The 19,485-nt window shown below is 37.1% G+C and overlaps 1 protein-coding gene across 1 annotated transcript in view; it reads right to left on the reverse strand.

Moving 5' to 3' along the window:
* The window catches only part of WDR64 (WD repeat domain 64), a 57,102-nt gene that overhangs the window by 23,825 nt on the left and 13,792 nt on the right, over nucleotides 1-19,485 (reverse strand). Inside the window, exon 10 of the mRNA XM_066315658.1 lies at nucleotides 12,617-12,756. Coding sequence (XP_066171755.1) covers nucleotides 12,617-12,756 — 140 coding nt within the window. The remainder of the gene's footprint in view (nucleotides 1-12,616; nucleotides 12,757-19,485) is intronic.

Genomic DNA, 19,485 nt, shown 5'->3' on the forward strand with positions numbered 1-19,485 from the left:
TGAAAACTTTGACTGACAGCCGGTGTTGGACCAAATCAGGATCATAACACATTGCAGAAATATTATCTTTATGCATATAAAGTTCTTGTGCTTTCCACAAGGAAACGCTATCAACCCCAGTCAAGGAACCATCCTGAAAGGAGCATTAGATGTATTTAGATGTATTTGATCTTACCTTCAAGTTCAGTGGAAAACACAGCATCTGCTTAAACTCTAGAACAACTGTATGTTAGTAGCACTTTTCATTCTGCCTGATCAAAAGCTGTGTTGAAGTTACTGCTATCCCATGCAAACTATTTTTAATACTTCAAGAAATCATGATTTCTCAGATCCCATGGCCTTTAGTGTGGTCTATTTCTCTGCAAGATAATTTTACTATGCTCTCAAAAGTTATTCTGTCATCACATCTGCCTGCAATTCTTATTCAGCTGCCATAACTGGTGAGTCGTACATAGGCATTTGTGCAAGTTATTTTTATTCATTCAATTATGCTATTATTATGGCTTCCTTTTAACTGGGATTTTAACACAAAGACACATGTCGGTAGAATATCAACACTCTCATCAATACTCTGAGTGTTGTGGGCCTTGACAAAAGTCACAACAAGATTTTAAAGGATGTTACAGTGGATCCATTAGAATTCTGAAAAGGAAGAGAAGAAAAGGAACAGATACATCAGTCAGGGTTTAAACAAATCACCTTTGGCATCAGACAGAAATTCATACATAAGTATTTCAGAATGTTAAGTTGAAGAGAATTTCTCCTTAATATTTTGTTTGTTTTCAGAAAAAACTCAAAAATAAAGGACTCCAAAGAACTTCTTACTGAGAATAAATTTTCCCTGAGAAAGTACTGAGTCAAAAGAACCATGTCCATCACATTCCTCTGACTTCTGATTACATTTCAGAGTTCACTCAGACATGCAATTTCTAAAGCCTACAAAGACCAAAACAGTCATTGAGCAGCCTTGAAACCAGAAAGCCGTTTGAATAGGGAAAAAAAAAAAAAAAATCATGATGCCCTTCATCCAGCTGAACAGTAAACCACCAGAAATTGAAAGAAGAATCAATGATGAGAATTGAGAAAGTTAGGGCAATATCACAGCTGGATCTCCAAGCTCAATTCTGGTACAGTCACTATTACAGCATGTAAAAACAGGGATAAGAGCTGAAAATTAAGTAAAAGGAGGTATCTATGGAGATACTACAGTCAGGTGAAAATAAAAAATCACTGAACAGAGATAAACCTTCCCATAAACATCACCCAGATCTGTTACAGTGTTAGTGAAATTACACAAAAAAAAAATTTAAGGAAGACAATTATAACAGTCTGATGGACTATTCAAGTTCAATTGCTCAAAAAGTGAAACATAGGTTGATACAATGTCAAAGCAATAAAAAGAGAAGATGATTTTATAGCACATGAGCTTCCTGTGCTACTTTTTGCTGCTTGTTCAGCTGTTAAGGCCAGTAGCACATTAAGAAAATGCAGCCACTTAAACTGACAGCAAAACCCGAGATACATTGCAGCATTCATAAATCTCTTCCCTGCCTTATGGCTGCCTTCTTTTCCCAGCCTGTGGGCAGGCATTGGGAGATTACATAAACCACTGTTCCACATGAGTAACTCCCACACACGGCATCACCAGTGTGGCCGCAAGACACAATGTCAGTGCTGCTCATCTGCATCAGCACACTGACTGTGCATGAATCCATGCATGAACAGAGGCAACAAAAGGCAAGCTTATTTAGAAATCAGGAAGTGGCTAACGGGAGTTGCCTTAGGACTGTTATATTAATACTAGCTTTACTGTCCTTACTTATTTACTGAAGAATATCCCACAGCAGCCTGAGAAATACCAGGAATCCCTGAACACCTCAGGGAGCATATTCTTTATGGCAACATGCTTTTGGACTGTGGATGCTGAAATGCAAAATACAGACTATATACAAGCAAACAAAACATATTAGGGAGAAGGAATGTGGAAAGAAGGTACTTCAAGTGCTATTGGAAAACCCCCACTGTTTCAACTTCATAGGGAAAGCTGAGGTGTACTTCCAGAAACATTATAACTACAATAGTAGATATAATCATTTACATTAACAAGAAACTTCATTTTGTTTAGTTGTTAGCAGAACTGGCTTTGACCAACAGACAGACTTTTTAAAGAGTTGGCAGAGTAGGGATACTCACCTGTGTTCCCAAATTGTGACCAGCCTTCTCCACACAGTTGGTATCTGACACACAGCAGCATTCAAGGAATGCACACTGCATCTCTTTCCTCTATCTTGGCTGCAACAACCCCAGCAAACTACTCTGTTATCCTCTCCAGGACTGCAATTTCGAGCAATTTCCTCTGTTCTGAAGTGCTCTTCTTGTTTCATTTATTTTTCAACCCAGTGACAAAACCATATCATTACAGATGGAATTTCCACAGACACTGATAAAAATTTGGAACCAAATGCCCCCGAAATTCAGTGGGAGTTCTTGCCACTGAGACCCACTCTGAGCTTTCTGACATGTCCCGAAAAATTTAAATGTCTATATGTACATTCATAAACATTTTCCTCTTGAGCACCACCTTCCTTCAAGTCTTAAAACTCAGAACATAGAAAAAACTCTGAACAATCTTTTTCATTGGCTCTGAAGTCTTTGTTTTACGAGCACATAAAACTAGCAACACACCTCTCTTATATTTTTCTCAATACACTCAAAGACAGAAGGCAAAAGATTCATATTAACAACTAAAATGTGAAAGCAGAGGGAAATAGAAAAAAGATGGGAAATAGGGCCATTTGTAAATAAATTTGTAAATAAATTTTCTACTTTATCTCATAACAATAAAGTTCAGGCTTGGGAACACTTATCTCTTGCCAGGTTTTTATGCAGCTACTGTGGAAACATGCTTTGACTTTGGAAGAAGCAAATCCTGTTCTCCTTTCTGTCTGTAATTAACTGAGACAGATAAGGACTAAAGAAGTTCAGGTTTTGCCCCTCCCCATTCCCCCACCAAAACATAATCCCTTCAAATTTCTGCTAGTTAAGAATAAGTGTCTTTAAAATACTGTTCTGTGGGAAATATCTCAATAACTCTCCAGAGAAAACAGTAACTTTTAGTTCTTCCAAACTCTCACATTCCACCAATACTTTTTGAAAGTTAAAGAATATTTGTTTTTTGAAGAAGTCAACTTTCCTCAGTTTTACTGAATAGTGATGCTGCAAGTCTTCAAAAGGACTTGTGAAAAAACACTCATGCAGGGAAATTCAAAATCCAACCACTCATGGGGCTAGAAGTTGTGCTAGCCTCAGTATTCACTGTAGGCATAGACAGGAAGAGTAAGGAACAATTGAAGTTGATATTTTGTTGAAGTGTTTAGTTAAGCTGCTCCTGTTTTGCTACTCTGTTCACCTTTTTGAGAGGTCATTTAAGGCTCCATGGTCTCAATGAAAAAATTCCAAACTCATACAAAACGTCTGAGACTTCAAAGACAAAAATCATTAGGCATGAATGTCAAACTGCAGTTCTGCTTGCTGTGTTATTTAAGTTATCTGCAAAGAGTGCCTATACGTGTCTTGTGATCCCTGAAGGTGATCTTGCAAAGTGCTACAACTCACTGTCACAGTAAGAAGACTTAGGAACAAATTGATGTCAATGGGATTACTTGTGAGGTTAAGGCAAGGAGGACTTAGTTCTAATCATATTAATGCAATGTGTTGCAGCAGCCAGTTCTACAGCTACTGCCTTACTAAGATAGCATCTTGACAAAGTTCAAAATTACGAGCATTTCAAATCACTTCCTCAGATAATACCATTAACCTGGTAGTGTATAAAATTACTTACTTTTCCCAAACATGAAAAATTACTTACTTTTCCCAAACTGTTGTATGCAATAGTGAGTCTAATTACATAGTAAGGAGTCTGAAGGATATTTACTAGGTGCTGCTATTGAGACTGTAAATGCTCTGCATGTCTTGTCTCTGCAACTTGTGCAGGATGTGCTGACAATAGACATACCTGATCCCTGCTGCAAACACAAAATAACACTCAATACTTGTGGAGAACAGCTTCAGTGGACATGTAGATGGGAAGGGGGACAGAAACAGGAAGCTAGAGGTGTAGGACAGAGGTAGCTGCCCATGGATATCTGAATGAGAAGAGTTAACAAGTGAGGTTCCTCCTGTCAATCTTCAACCAATCTTAGAATAATTCTCTCACCTTAGATAAAGTTTTTGAAGTAATTTTACTTTTTCATGGAATAACAACAGTTCTGGTTGGAAAGGACCTTTGGAGATCACCTTGTCTAATACCATAGTTCAAGTTAGGCCACATAGAGCAGGGCCATGTCCAGATGGATTTGAAATATCTCCAAGGACAGAGATTCCACAATCTCTCTGGGCACCCTACATCTGGGCTTGGTCTCCCTCACAAGAAAGAAATGTTTCCTGATGCTCACACAGAATCTCCCGTGTTTCAGTTTTCATTGTCTTTGTTCTGGTCACTGGGAGCAACTGAAAAGATCCTGGTACCATCTTCTTTACACTCTCCCTTCCAATATTTATCTACATGGGTAAGATCTCCCTTGAGACTTCTGTAGGTTTTTGTAGTGATTTTTTTTGTTCGTTTGTTTTGGGTTTTTTTTTTCAGACTATCTAAGGTGCAGAGTCATTTGAATATTAGAAAATGGGACAGGAAATTACAGAAAATTGAGTATCTTACATGAAAAGTCTGAAAAATATTCAATGCTATTGAAAGATTATGTAATATAAGAGAAGAATAAAATTTGTAATATCTGGGAGAAACAAACCAAAGAGAATAAAGGCAGAGCAGTAAGAGAACTTTGGTTTCAAAGCTGTAAACAAAAACCATGTCTGATATAGATGTGGCCACATAATTTTTGTGAAGGATGACTGGAGCATATTTCCCAAATGCCTCTTTTTCAAATTATCTTGATTAAATTTAATATTGTTATACAATACATTCCAGTAACAGCCATTATTAGCAATGGTTTGACATAAATTAAGCAGTGTGTTTCCAGCTGAGTTGTTCTCATTTTTCAGGAAGACGAATGACTGCACTATAAATATATCCTTATAACAATATCATGTGTTTTCAAAACTGGTTAGACAGACATCCACACTAAGAGGCATTGATACAATCACCTGCTCAGTTCCAGTCTGACAAAGACACTTATGACTTCCCACAGGGATTTCGCCCAGCCGATATTAAGCAGATCAAGAGAGAGAGGACAGGATACTGATAACATCAAAGGCTGACTAAATTTGCAAAAGTCAGAAAATTAAAATCTAATAACGAATCTTACCTCCCTTTATCTTCTCTGAAATGTTAAAAATCTACTCTTATGTTGTCTAAGAATAAAGCTAATGTATGTACAACAGAGTTACTTTAGAATAGGCAAATTTTATCAGGGAAATGTTTATGTGGTTGCATCATGTTGGCTGCATTAGATTTTGAAGAAATTATGGATGTAATGAAACTCTCCCATGCCCCAAAATTGAGATATGAGTAATCCCTGTTTATTGCACTACTCTCCTGCCAGGTGTAAACATGTGCATTGCTCTTTAGCTGCCAAAAATGAAATTACTTTAAAAAGAAAAAACCTAAAGAACACTGCCTGCACTTGTTTAAAACAAGAGGTTCATATTTACAAATTATACTGTACAGTGGATTAAAGACTGGGACTATACTTCTTATATTAGCCCTACTGATCATCAAACAAAACTGTTTGTTTTTATGAATTGAAGCCTGTAGGCTCAAATATTGTTCTCCTGACTGACTTAGGTGGTCAAATTCAACCAAACCCACCACTGGAGATGTTCTCGTAAAATTAATGAGACAACTAGTGAAGTAAACTTTGGCTTTCTGACTTCTTCTAACAACTCAAGCAAGACATGAAGCTGTAGCCTCCACTGTTCAAGTTGTGAATCCCCACTCTACACTGAGAGAGAATGGTTGTCACTGCTTCACAGTCCTTTCAGTACAAGAGCCATTCACTCAGGTCTGATCTGTGCCATTAGCCTTAACCTCCTTGTTTCCACAAAGTTTAAGATCATCTTTCAGATAACGGCCTGCTTCCTGCCACATCTCCAGGCTTAATAGCCCCTGGGCCTATGAGTGTTTTTTTTCCCCCTTGATACTTCCTAAATGCATTCAATCAGTTCTGTAACATGAAAAAAAAAAAAGTAATAAAAGTAATAAATGCTTCATGATGCAGCACAAAAATAAGAATGGGGAGGCAAACTATAGAGAGACAGGGTCAATGAAGGACTGAGTGACATGAAGGACAGGAAAAAATAAATAGCAGAGGTTTTCTATGCAGTATTCTTTTATCTGTGCTGAAGCATCAAGTCAGCTTTCCATTACTTCCTTACCCCACAGACTGTTCTTATATTACCATACATTCTGTGAAAGTAATTTTTCTGTTTATTGGCCCCAACAGGAAAAAAACAACCAAACGACTATAGCAATTTCTATTAACTTAGCCTACTGGTATTTGTAGAAAAATGCATTAGTGGTAATGTAATAATCAGGAAGATCAAGTACCTTTATATAAGACAATCTTGCCTTGCCTAGCTTGAAACATCAAACTCATGTCATAATTCATTGTCTATCTAGTGTATCTTGGAGCATCTGAGGATGCTGCTTAGCTGTAATTCCAAGTTCAAAGCTGGCTTTTTAAAAAGGACTTAACATATTCTACCAGTATTTCTTGTCAATAAAAAAGTATTGTTGCTTCAGTACTCGAATAAGCCATACTATTTTGTAGAGAAAAGGTGTAAAATAGTTCTAACAGGAGGAAATAATCACTCATTCCTCTTTTTATAGTTCCCAAATGATAAATATCAATGGTATTACAACCCTAAATCTTGAGATATGCTTTGGCAGTCATCTTGGAAAAAATGTTTCCTGAAAGCTGCTTTAGTGGCTTCTGCATAATAACTCTGATCAAAGAGTTACATACACTTGCATTTGCAGTTATATACATATGCTTTTACTTTTATGCCAATAATCTAATCTATGCCTATAACATGCCGACCCTTTAGCAAAGAGGCATGTATTATATGAGAACCTGAGTCTGTATTTTGGTACAAAGACACAGGAGATGAGTTAATATATTCAGACAAATTTTACAGTAATTACTTTTTGGAAATGTTTTCAATCAAAATTTAGGTCAAGACAGACACATGGTAAGTGTGATGAATGTAGTTCATGCTGGTCTGTGGTATATAATTTAACATAAACTGTATTTGTAGGAAATCTGAACACAAGATTCAGAGCATGTTCCTATGATTAGGAACACATAGATCACATCAATATTTCAGATCTTCTTCTAAATTTACTTAACTGCTGAAAAAAAAGGTGTGGTTGTGGACTACAGCTGCAACTGCACCTATGCAAACTGTAATCTCCAAGGTCTTCACAATCTGGAAGATCGGAAACAAACTTATATCCATGAATATTATACTCCAGAGCAAGTTCAGCAACACAGAATTATGAAAATTCCAGCTTTGGCCCTCCCTTCTACCTCAATGTCACTACTATGGAAATACTAATTCACATGACTAAAGATCATACAGAAATTATATACAAATCAATGTCTCTGCCTAATTTGTAGATATCCTTATGTTATAAACCCAAAAAAACTAAGTTTACTTTTTTTATAGGAGAATTAGAAAAATTTTAATAGCTGCCTGACTACTTTTTGCTTTAATAGTTAAAGAAATCTTCATTTAATTAAATAGAATGATAGTTTGAATTTAAATTCCAAAATAGTTTCTTAATTGTTGTGGTAATTGTTTTGCTATTACTGGCACAGGACAACTTGTTTTCAGTTGGATTAAATATCACAGAGGTTTCTTTAATGCTTTCCAGAAAGCTGTATTGCATATTACCCAAAATGTCACAGAATAAATCAAGAAGTCTGCTCTAAGAAGAAGAGAGCACTGCTCAGATGTTTCTTCTGCTGAAAAAAAGCAGAACTGATCTAGTGAAGCATACTAGTTTTGACTGGAGTAGAATTAATTTTCTTCCCAGTGGCTGGTATGGGGCTATGTTTGGGATTTGTGCTAAACACAGGTTGATGATATGGAGATGTTTGTGTTATTGCTAGCTGGGCTTGCACAGAGCCAAGGCCTGCTGAGTAATCTGTACTTTTGGAATCTACCTCACAGTGATGCCTTCCTCCCCTTCTCCTGGGATCTACTCTCTTTTTCATGCTCTGGTATGTTCAGACTGTTAGAGTTAAAAATCTTCTAAACTAGCTCTTCTACTATGATACAAATCTCCTGTGATCTCTATTTTTTTTCACTAGTGCTGTGAAACGAAAGCTTCAGATTTGCTCATTTTTACATTTTTGTATAAACCACAATATGTACTTGTGTTCTATAGTATGGAACTAAGGCTAATTCCATAAAATAAATCCCCTAGTACTCTTGTAATAGATGTGTAAGATTCATGGTATCTTTAAACCATTCACTGCAGGTTTTGAGCCCTTAATTCAGCCAAAAATTCTTTAGACTGCGATGTGTTGCTGCAGCATGAGTGTAAAGCCAATACGATTCCTTACTTTTGAACTCTGTAGTATAAATCAGTTGCATACAGGCTGCAGAGACATTCTTGTGAGCACATTTTACATTGCACAAAAATATATTTACAATGACAAAGGAATTTTTCAATATAGCTCAAGAAAAATAGCCATAAAGTTTAAAATCAGTCATAATCTTCAAAGGTAACAATTATGTAACAAAGGTAACAATTGCAAATCTTCTGAAAAAAATTATTCCATGCTTTTCACTTTGTTTTGCCACTTGAGTTGAAAATGGCATAATAAAAAAGCTCTTCTTTTTATATGGATAGTTGATATGGTTTAGATTGAATTTAATTTTGGGAAGGTCTTGAAAAAAATGTTTAATTTAATTTTCCTAAGCTTTTCCTCTAGTTCTGGTATTCTGTCAAACATGTATTGTAAAATCTATATAAAGAAATTTTGTTTTGCTAGGGTACAATGCTTCTATGACATCATTGATATGTCTCTAACTTATTTTCAGTAAAGATATATAGGCTGTCCTTATTTTGCTTCAGTGGCCTCCTATATCACAGTCGCTGAAAGATGGAAACAAAACAGAGAAAAATATTTTGATTTTTTCTGCTAGGCAGATTGAAAAGCAAGTTGGTCTTTGCATTTTAGGTGGAAACAAATTAAATGGTAATGTATCAATAGATAGAATGATAGAGAAGAGAAGTTGCACACCTTTATGTAATTCCTGGTTCTTGACTGTCAAACACAAATGTGCTTTAAGCAGCTGGAAGCAGTCCTGTTACGGAAGGAAGCTGACCTCCTCCTGCTATTTGGTATAATATTTATCTTCTATAGATTGCATATTTGAGGCACAGAGTGATAAGCACTTTATTTGAAAGTCTATGTTTAGACTCCTCTGTGAGGGATTCCTTCTTTTCTGATGTAGTTTTCACTATGAGCACAAGATTTATATGACTCTTGAAAATCTAGGAATTTGTCCATTTTCTTTTTTTTTTTTTGAGAAGTGTAATTTCAGCCCTATTACTCACTGCACTATTTAAACACACATGGATTTTAATTAAAGCATACTTTCATATATTCATTTGCAGGTCCAAGTGATCTTACTGATGTCATTGACACTACTTAGCTATATTTAGTTAAGATCACGTGTCTACATACTTAGAGACTTTTAAAATAGATTTTGCTTTCTTATAAATCATCATATTGAATCATAGAAAAGCCCAGAAGGCCCCTCAAAAGATCTTGTACATTTACTGCTCCAGGGGCTTCAAACTCAGTGGCTTTTTCATAAATATCTTAATGTTCATTCATTCCCCTTAAGTCATGTCTTACATCTTATTCCATTTTCCCTACATGTATAGCTTGAGGCTATCTGTCAAAACCCTCCTTAATTCACAGTAATGTATGCCTGTAGCAAAGTTACAGAGTTATCTACAGAACAGACAGGTATAGATTTGTAGGAGTGAGGAAGGGAGAAGGGTTATGGCTCTAGAATTATGTGAACACAGGAAATTTTGATAATTTATTGTCAGCTAGTATTAATTTAGAAATGTGTGGGGGTTTTTAAGGATAAGATTAAAGAAGTGAAAATGTGGTATCTACTGCCACCATAATGAGCAATGGTAAGCAATTATAGCAGAGGAGTGGCATGGGCAGGACAAATAGTTCAGCAATATTTCCTACATAATCCAATAAAAATCTGGAAACCTTTGAGATAGAAGGATATCAGCTGACTAATTACATTGGGTCCTTATTGATTTATAGCAGCTATTTTTCATTGTCATACCTTCAATTTTAATGACCATTCTGAACTCTAATACTTCTGCTCAAGGCCTGAAGCTTTAACCAGCTGGTGGTGTAACTGGTTAATTTAGTATCTATTCTCTCTACTCCATCACTGTAGATGCTAATAAGGATATTGAATAGTGATAAATATAGAAAATATGGCATTGGACCACTTTGAAAGAGTTCTATAGCCGTTCACAACTACTCTTTCAGGGGCTTCTCTTATATTTTTGCACATGTTTATAGAAGTTTTTATTCTCTCCCGAGAAGTGTTATTTTGACAAATCATATAAATAACCAACACCATGATTCCACCAATCACTTCTCATATGCCCATCCCTTTTGAGCAGAATATTGAAATATTTGGTGGAATAAATGTTATTACTGATTTTATTAGCATTCCTGCTTATGGGCAATGCTTTGGATGAGTAAGCCTTGTAAAAGACTTAGAAAGAGATCAGTAGTTGAACATGATACAGAGACACCAGAAAAACTCCACCTATGGATTTAGTAGGCTGGTAGGAAGAGAGAAGTGCAAAAGAACAGGAAGAAATTTTTGCAGGTGACACTACTGAATGAAGCATTCGAGTATAGGTTCTGTTTTAAATCTTCCAGTTACTAAAGTAATACAGAAATCATCAGAATGTTAATATCTACTATTTTAAGTATTCTTTTGTCACACTTGCGAAGATAATATGTCAGATAGTTCCATTATAATCCTACTTCTCAACATAAAATAATTCGGAAATTTTAAGCTAAATCCCTGACTTTTTATTAAAATAAATGAACTGATAACCAATTACTATGGGAAATACGCAAAAATAGATTTCTACTTGAATTTATAACACTGATTTCACAGAATCACAGAATCATTTGGGCTGGAAAGACCTCTAAGATCACTGAGTCCAACCTCTGACCAAGCAGTCCTTTGTCAACCCTGTCAACCAGATCATGGCACGAAGTGCCACATCCAGTTGTGTCTTAGCACTTCCAGTGATGGTGATTCCACTACCTCCTTGGGCAGCCCATTCCAGTGTTCATGAACCCTTTCTGTGGATAAATTCTTCCTGATATTAAACCTAAACCACCCCTGGCACAGTCTAAGGCCATTTCCTCTTGTCCTATTTCTAGTTGCCTGGGAGAAGAGGCCAACAACCATCTGGCTACAGCCACCTTTTAGGCAGTTGTAGAGAGTGATAAGGTCTCCCCTCAGCCTCCTTTTTTTTTTCCAGGTTAAACACTCCCAGCTCCCTCAGCTGCTCCTTTTAGGACTTGTGCTCCAGGCCCTTCACCAGCCTCATTGCCTGTCTTTGGACATGCTTCAACACCTCAATGTCCTTCCTAAAGTGAAGGGCCCAACACTGAACCCAGGATTTGAGGTGCAGCCTCAACATTGCTGACTAAAGGGGGAAAATCACTGCTCCGGTCCTGCTGGCCACACTATCGCTGAGCCAGACCAGGATGGCATTGGCTTTCTTGGCCAAGTGGGCACATTCTCAGCTCAAGTTCAGCTGCTGCTGACAAGTAACCCCAGGTCCTTTTCTGCTGGACAGCTTTCAGCCACTCTTTCCCAAGCATGTAATGCTGCCTGGGGTTTTTGTGGCCGAAGTGCAGGACCTGACATTTGGTCTTATTGAACCTCATACTGTTGGCCTTGGCCCATCAATCCAGTTTCTCCAGATGCCTCTGCAGAGCCCTCCTCCCTTGCAGCAGATCAACACTCCCCCAGTTTGGTGTCGTCTGTGAATTTACTGAGGGTGCATTTGGTCCCCTCATCCTGACCATCAATAGGGATATTGAAGAGGTCTAGACCCAGCACAAGTCCCTGGGGGTCACCTCTAGAGACTGGTCACCAACTGGACGTGGCACCCTTCATCACCACTCTCTGGGCCTGGCCATCCAACCAGTTCTTAATGCAGCAAAAGTGCACCTGTACAAGCCATGAGCAACCAGCTTTTCTAGGAGCATGCCACGTGAGACAGTGTCAAAGGCTTTGCTGAAGTCCAGGTACACAACACCCACAGCCTTAACCCCAGCCACCAGGTGAGTCACCTGCTCATAAAAGGAGACCAGGTTAGTCAGGCAGGACCTGCCTTTCCTAGACCTGTGCTGGCTGGGCCTGATTCCTTGGTTGTCCTGAATGTGCCATGTGATCGCACTCCAGAGCCTCTGTTCCATAACTTTGCAGGGCACAGAGGTTAGGCTGACAGGCTTGGACTTCTCTGGATCCTTCTTCTACCCCTGTTTCGTTGAGGTTCAGAAAAGCTTTTTACCTTCGCACAGGAAAGGCTGATGACATGTTGATCTTTTTCATTTGTCACAATATCCACAATACTATGTCTGTGTCCTAATAGCTTCCCTATAGGACTAAAATTAACAACAGGATTCCACAAACGAAGGATTCTGTCATTACCTGAAAGAAAAAAATATTAATATATATAGTCAGAAAGAATAGTCACTTGTATTACAAATAAGCTTGGTAATTGAGAGCTTAGTGTTCATAAGTCTGTCCTTTCATTCAGGTAGACTACTCCCACATAATGATGTGAATTTTTCATTCCAAGACCTGGAATGCAGCTTATGTTTCATTGCTTATCCAGAAACACATATTAAAAATTCATAACTGATTAGGTTTTCAAAGCCTTTTTATTTTGCTAAAGGAAGGGCAGGGACACTGAATGGGACTACATGGACTAGTCCCAGAGGAGCAAAGTACTTTAACAGAAATACAATGGAGGCTCATATTTTGTTTCCTTCAAAGATGTAATTTAGAAAAATGTCAACAAGTTTTTGTGTCCTGTTAGCCAGGACACAAAGGGATAACCTCCTTTATGGAAGAAGGTGAATATGCAGAAAGGAGTGGGCATGAAAGCTGTGGGCAGACAGAAAACAGTAACTGCTGATTATTTAGTTTGTAGTAAAGTAAATGAGAATTAGGTATTTCATACTTACTTGTATGTTCAAACTTTGAATTTGCCTACAATTAAAGGAATAAACTTTGATTGTGTTATAGGTGAATGTTTGGTACTATTTTGCTAATAGTTTCCATAAATATTTCAAAGCACAAGTATGTTAAAAATGTATTTTAACTTTCAATTCCTGGCAAATATTGCAATTGCATGAATTGTATGCATCTAGTGAACAGTCTATTTTGAAACACAATAAATGAAACAGTCACATTTTGTCTAGACTTCTGTTTGAATTCAACTTTTCTCTCAGCTTCAAATGAAGACCAAAAAGCAAAAAAAACATAGACTAGGAAGTATATGCCCCAAGAGAACCAGCTCAATTATGTTAAGCACTCAGCTCAATTATGTTAATCATCTTCCTTAAGCTTGTTCGATATACTGTCATTAGTCAGTCCCTCCATTTCTCTCTCCAGAAATCTATTCCTTTCCTTCTTAATGCAGCAAGATGTGATTTGTTTTGGAGCACTCCATTTCCCTTTTCCTCCATTAAAAAATATTGTTCTCTCAGTTAAATTGATTCCACTGTTTATGTGGCTTCTCTCTAAATGAGAGAGGCTCACTGAAGGAATGATCTACTCTTAAAATAGCTGCAACAGAAAGCCATTTTGATTTATGCCAGCTCATTTCACAAGCACGACTGAGACTTCAACTGTGCGAAGAGCTGTAACAGCTGCACCAGCACAGTGGAGGGAGAACTTCTGCACAGAAAAGGAAGGCCATGCATAAGTACCTGACTGGCTTGAAACTTCAAGGGGAAGAGATTCTTTTTTAGGCAAAACTACTCTAGACAATCTGTATATGCTGTAAGCATGGCAGGAAGTAGCTTAAATGGGTTATAACTACTCAAATGGTTTATGAAGTCCTTTTGGATGAGGAAGCTCCAGAATGTGATGGATGTCCCTGCTCATTTCTTCAGAGTTTGTGTTAGGCTGTCCCAGACATGTCCTGCAAGTTAGCAGAACCCTTGTGTCCAGATCAGGGTTTAGGGTCAAGTCCATGGGAGTAAAACTGGGCCTGCAGACCTCCCATGAGAAGGACATGAAATACAGTTGACAGAAACTTCCAGTGAGACTGGTGAGATTGGTTAAAATATCAGAAGGAAGAGACATTGCTTCAAAAATATAACCCTTATCAGCCCCAGATGGAAACTGTCATGTCTTAAGATGATGGAGAACTGGGCAGAAGTTGTTGACAATATCTGATCAACTTGACTACCCACTGGCTGCACTTTTGAGGAACAGAACCTTCCTTGGTCTTCCTAACTGCTCTGTTCTTTCTATTCCTGAAGTGATGGAAAATTATTGGAGGGGAGGATAGTGCCCTATAATTCTAGCACAGAGGTTTTTTTAAGAGTAGATTCACTAATACATGTCATTTATTAGAGATAATAACAGGAAGATCAAGTGACATTGGAAAGAAAGCCTTTCCGTACATTAAAAAATAGTGTTTGTTCTTCATGTGAGAGTGGATTAATTTTAGTTCCTTTTAGTGTTGTGGAGATAATGGTAGATTTTATTATAGTAGATGTGCTCTCTTTCTCTGTTTCTGGACTAATGCCAGATTGGCCCTAACATTCACTGCTACACTGGAACATTTCCTGGAACATTTGTTCTCTCCATGCTCCAAATATGCCTCCGGGATTCAGAATCCTGACACAGAAAGTGTGGGTACCAAGCGCATTCAAGAAAAGCTTGAAGATGGTCTATCCAACAGCAATTTTTTAAGATTTTGTGAAATCAGTGATTTGAATCAAAACAGATTCAGTTGCGTGTGGTCTTTTCCATGATAAATAATTATAAAAACAGATGTTTAGGGTGTTTTTAGAAGTGAAATTCTACAACCACAGCTCTATTCTACCTAGATGTTATGGACTCAAATACTTTCTTTGAACATGTGATGCTCTGTCAAACTGCATCTCTTGCTGAGACAGTTTTGCAATTTGTGTGGTATTACAAGACTGCTGAGATGTCTGGATTCCAGTGGTGAAACCCACTTGAGAACAAAAACATTTTTGAATGGAGAAATGCTAGGCTTAGCCTGGCATCCTCGATAGACTGTAAATGAAAAATATACCTCCTGGTTTCTTTCTATGCTGCTACTCTCACACAGAAAACTCCTTATCCTTTAAAAGAACTTGTCTTTCCTTCAAATCTGCCTTTTAAATAATCTTGCCTTATAATGTCTGCAAAACTTCTTCAGAACAGTCAGACATCTAGTGAACTAGTTAATAAACATACTGACACATATCTAGGTTTTTTTTGTGCTTCCTTCTCTATCTTTGTATGTTCTTCTTAAATTTAGACTGTATCATAGAAAAGAGTTTGCTATGCTTCTGAGAGTTAATATTAGAGGAGTTCTGGTGATTTCTATCACTAGGATTCCTGGGATTTCCTGTAAATGTTCTTCACTTGTTCCAGGAATTTACAAAGGAAACTGAACAAGCACAGAATAGTTCCTTTTAACGGTGTTAATCTGTTACTCATAGATTTAGAAATCACTAATAGTTTTTCTTCTGCTTCATTGCTCACAGGAAAACAAAAGCCAGATTTGAAGAACTAATAAGGTTAGAAGTTGATGTATCATTTAAAACTGATCATCCACTGCTTTTATATGCATACCCAATTTGACTTTAACTGCAGTCATTCCCTGAAATGATGATAAAAGACATGGCTGGAATTGAAATTAATAGAGAATAAGAAGAAAACTTTACTACTCAATTTAACTTTACCATTCAGTATAATATTAATGCAAAATGCTACACAGAAAAGTTATTTTGAACTTCTCTAGGCTTTGTATCTTAGGCTGCTATCAGGCTTTTATCATTTTACTGGTTGAAATCTAGCCTGAAGCATGAAAAGCAAACTCAGTACCAGGTTTGTTTTTATCTTACTCATTTTTATAAATGTCAAATATCCAGAAGACAAAATCAGGTTGTGTCACAGTACTGACAAAGTCATGAGCATAATCAAATACAAATAAATGATGGAAGAGTATGTGTGTTAAAATATGACTTCTTTAATAGTCAGAGTAATAATTCATCACAGTATGTAACATTCCATTTGTGCTATGAACACCTGGGTAAATAACATTAAATTGAGGCTTACTAAAATGTTTAGCAGACTTACCCCTGCTGAATAATTTAGAAGCTAGCCTGCAATCAAAGGCTGGATTTTCTTTTATGTTAATAGCCAAATGAGACAAATAAACATAGCTTTTACAAATGTTTGAACATGTCACCAAGAAATCTATATATTATGATTCCTGAATTACTATTTACCTGAATTACTATTGTTATGGTCTCTCAGTTTTAGGATATATTACAGGTAAAATTGCAGACTCTCTAATTAACAGGACTAGCTTATGTTCATTTGAAATAGTTTAAATGTCATTAACTGGATCATCAACATGTGTTTCTCAACTGGTGAAGAGTGAGATGAGATGACAGATACAGAGAAGTGAAGATACAGAGGCAAACACAGTGTTTGCCTGAGGGTGTGCTGTGCCATTGTGAGCAGTGTATTCTATTAACAGAGCACAGAATTCTAAAGCTCAGCTTTTGAAGGCTTTATAAGAGGGGTCCTTCAAGACCTGTAGCATTATTCTAAATTCTGGATGCAGCTTCATAGTAGGCCCTGACTGATCTAACTTCACAGTGAAACTGAAAGAGATAACCCTACCCTGTCTTTGTCTTTAGGCATGCAATCCCATTGTGTTCTGGGACTCTTAGTAATACAGGTCAGAAATAACTTCCTTTCATATTCAAGGGGAGCAGCAGGGCTAAGCTTTGGGAATGAAGGTGAGAGGCAGGAGGTCGCCCTTCAATAAAAAGATGAAGGACAGGGGGAGAAGCAAGACAGGATTTCAACTCAAGGGCGTGTAAATATTATGAATAGACAGGAAGATTGGTAGAAGTACAATTTCTTACACTTCTTCAAAAATCATCAGTCCTTAAACACAATATTAAACTTTTTTCATGTTGCCTACACTTTCAGTACTTTCATGCAGTGAAAGTCAAAACAAATTAGAATTCAGTGTTGAGAAAACTCATCTGTTTCTAAAATATTCTGATTAGGGATCTGTTTGGACGGGATAGGAGGCCCTGCATTCTAAGTCTATCCTCCAACCATGACAAACAAGTGATGGAATCTAATGCAATCTAAACTTTTCAAAAATCCAAGCTCCATTTTAAACAGAGAATATTTTTCTGCAAATGCCACTACTCACAATTTTCCTGAACATCACTGCTCTATTTTTTGCTCTAATAGGCATCAGTGGCATTCCTTGTTAAATGTCACTTTTCTAGGTTATAGAAAAGATACTTTTTTAATCTCTGCACAATAGTGCAGTTAGAGCTTAGCTCAGTTGGTTAGAGCATGCTGTTATAAACACCAAGATTGTGAATTCAATGACTTTATAAGCCATTCACTTAAGAGTTGGACTTGATGATCATTATGGGTCCCTTCCCCCACCCTTTTTCTATATTCAACTAATCTTTCTCAAACATGGTTCGTATCAGCAAGATAGAACCAGCACATGTATCTAAGGCAATGGTTGCTGCATGATTGTCCTACTCCTTTTCTGTGCCACAAGTGTTTACTGCTGGTCACCGACAAAGTGGGATGAGTGCATTAGGCAGACCTTTGGTTTGGCCTACCACTGTAGCCCTGATTCATGCCTGAGATGTTTTGGTTTTCTGAAATTCTTTTCCCAAGAAATTTTCTGTAAACAAGAGACATGTTTTTGTAACTGCAAACTTTGTTTACATTCTTTCCCTAGAAGCGACTTCTTGATATCCCTCTGGTCTGACCAATGTAATTGAAGAAGTTTGTCTTTGTTTCACCAATCAAATTGGTAGAATAGTATATAAGGGAGACACATCTCAAAAATAAAGGAGTAATTTTCAGCCCTCTGAGGTTGAAGTCTTGTGTCGTTGTAGTATACAACAGTGTCATCTCACAGCTATTATAATTTTCTTAGAAAGTTTATCCAGATTTTTCTCTTCTGCTATTTCCGGAAGAAGAATTTCCAGTGTGTAAAAGAAACTTTTTCTAGTTCCTGTGTAACCGACTTTCTTTCCTATTCAGATACTTCACCTGGTTTTATTACTACAGCAAAATCCTCCTGTTGTACTGTATGAAATACTGAGACATTTTGTTCAATAGGACCTCCCTACTTTATATCATCAGTAAATTTCTCCAGACTACTTTTTGTGACAAAGTAATCAGTGTAAACAGTATCTCCTCCAAGGCTAAACTTCAGAATTTTCAATAATAACTCTTCTACAGCTGTATTGCTTTTCCTTTAAATCTTGTGTCTAGAAAATCAATAGAACTGCCTGGTATTTATTTTGATATCTTTCACAGTTTTCCATTTGGTAAACTATTACAATTTAACATAAATTGCATTACTTTCCATATACTGCCATATATATTACCAAGGCTGGACAGGATAGTCTTGGCCATTTAGTTCTCACTGTATATAAATGTAAGAGTTCTTATGTTCGCTATTGCAATTTTTAACAAAATTTTAAGCAATAAAGACTTGAAGAAAAGCAGCATCAATGTCACCTAAGGGCACCACCCTATCAGACAGAATATATAAACAAGATTGCTGCCATACTCCAGCAGCATTTCTAAAGCATCAAACATGACCACTGCAGTAGACAGGCCCATAAAATTATTGGATAACGGAAGAAATGGATGTAAGAGTGCCATTTCTGCAGTCTGCTTGGGAGAAAAGAACAAACAGTAATACTCTGAGGAAACATGATCAGAGAGACCAATGGAAAATACTAAGATGGGCCAATGTGATTGCTTAAGATACGAAAGGATGGTGAAAGAGTAATAGGGTGGAAGCTCTGCTGATGCTGCAAGGAAAAATGTGTGTAACCTGGTGAAGGCCACTGTGACTTGGAAAGATACCTTGGAGTAGTTGAACATACTGTTTCTTCTGTTTTATTACATAAATGATACTTGAATCAAACCCAAATGAGGCCCTTGACAGATTCCTGTCAGGAAGTATATCTCTTCAGACAAAGGCTGACAGTAATCAAAAGCAAGGCCTCTGTTTCCTCTAATTGCAGGCAGAAGCCATTGTTGAAATTCTTAACATGATAACTCAGCTTTATTTGATCTTATTTAACTCAAACAAAAAATTTGGATTTTTTTTTTTCC

This window comes from Sylvia atricapilla, chromosome 3 (assembly GCF_009819655.1).
Source record: "Sylvia atricapilla isolate bSylAtr1 chromosome 3, bSylAtr1.pri, whole genome shotgun sequence".
In the NCBI taxonomy this organism is placed as follows: Eukaryota; Metazoa; Chordata; class Aves; order Passeriformes; family Sylviidae; genus Sylvia; species Sylvia atricapilla.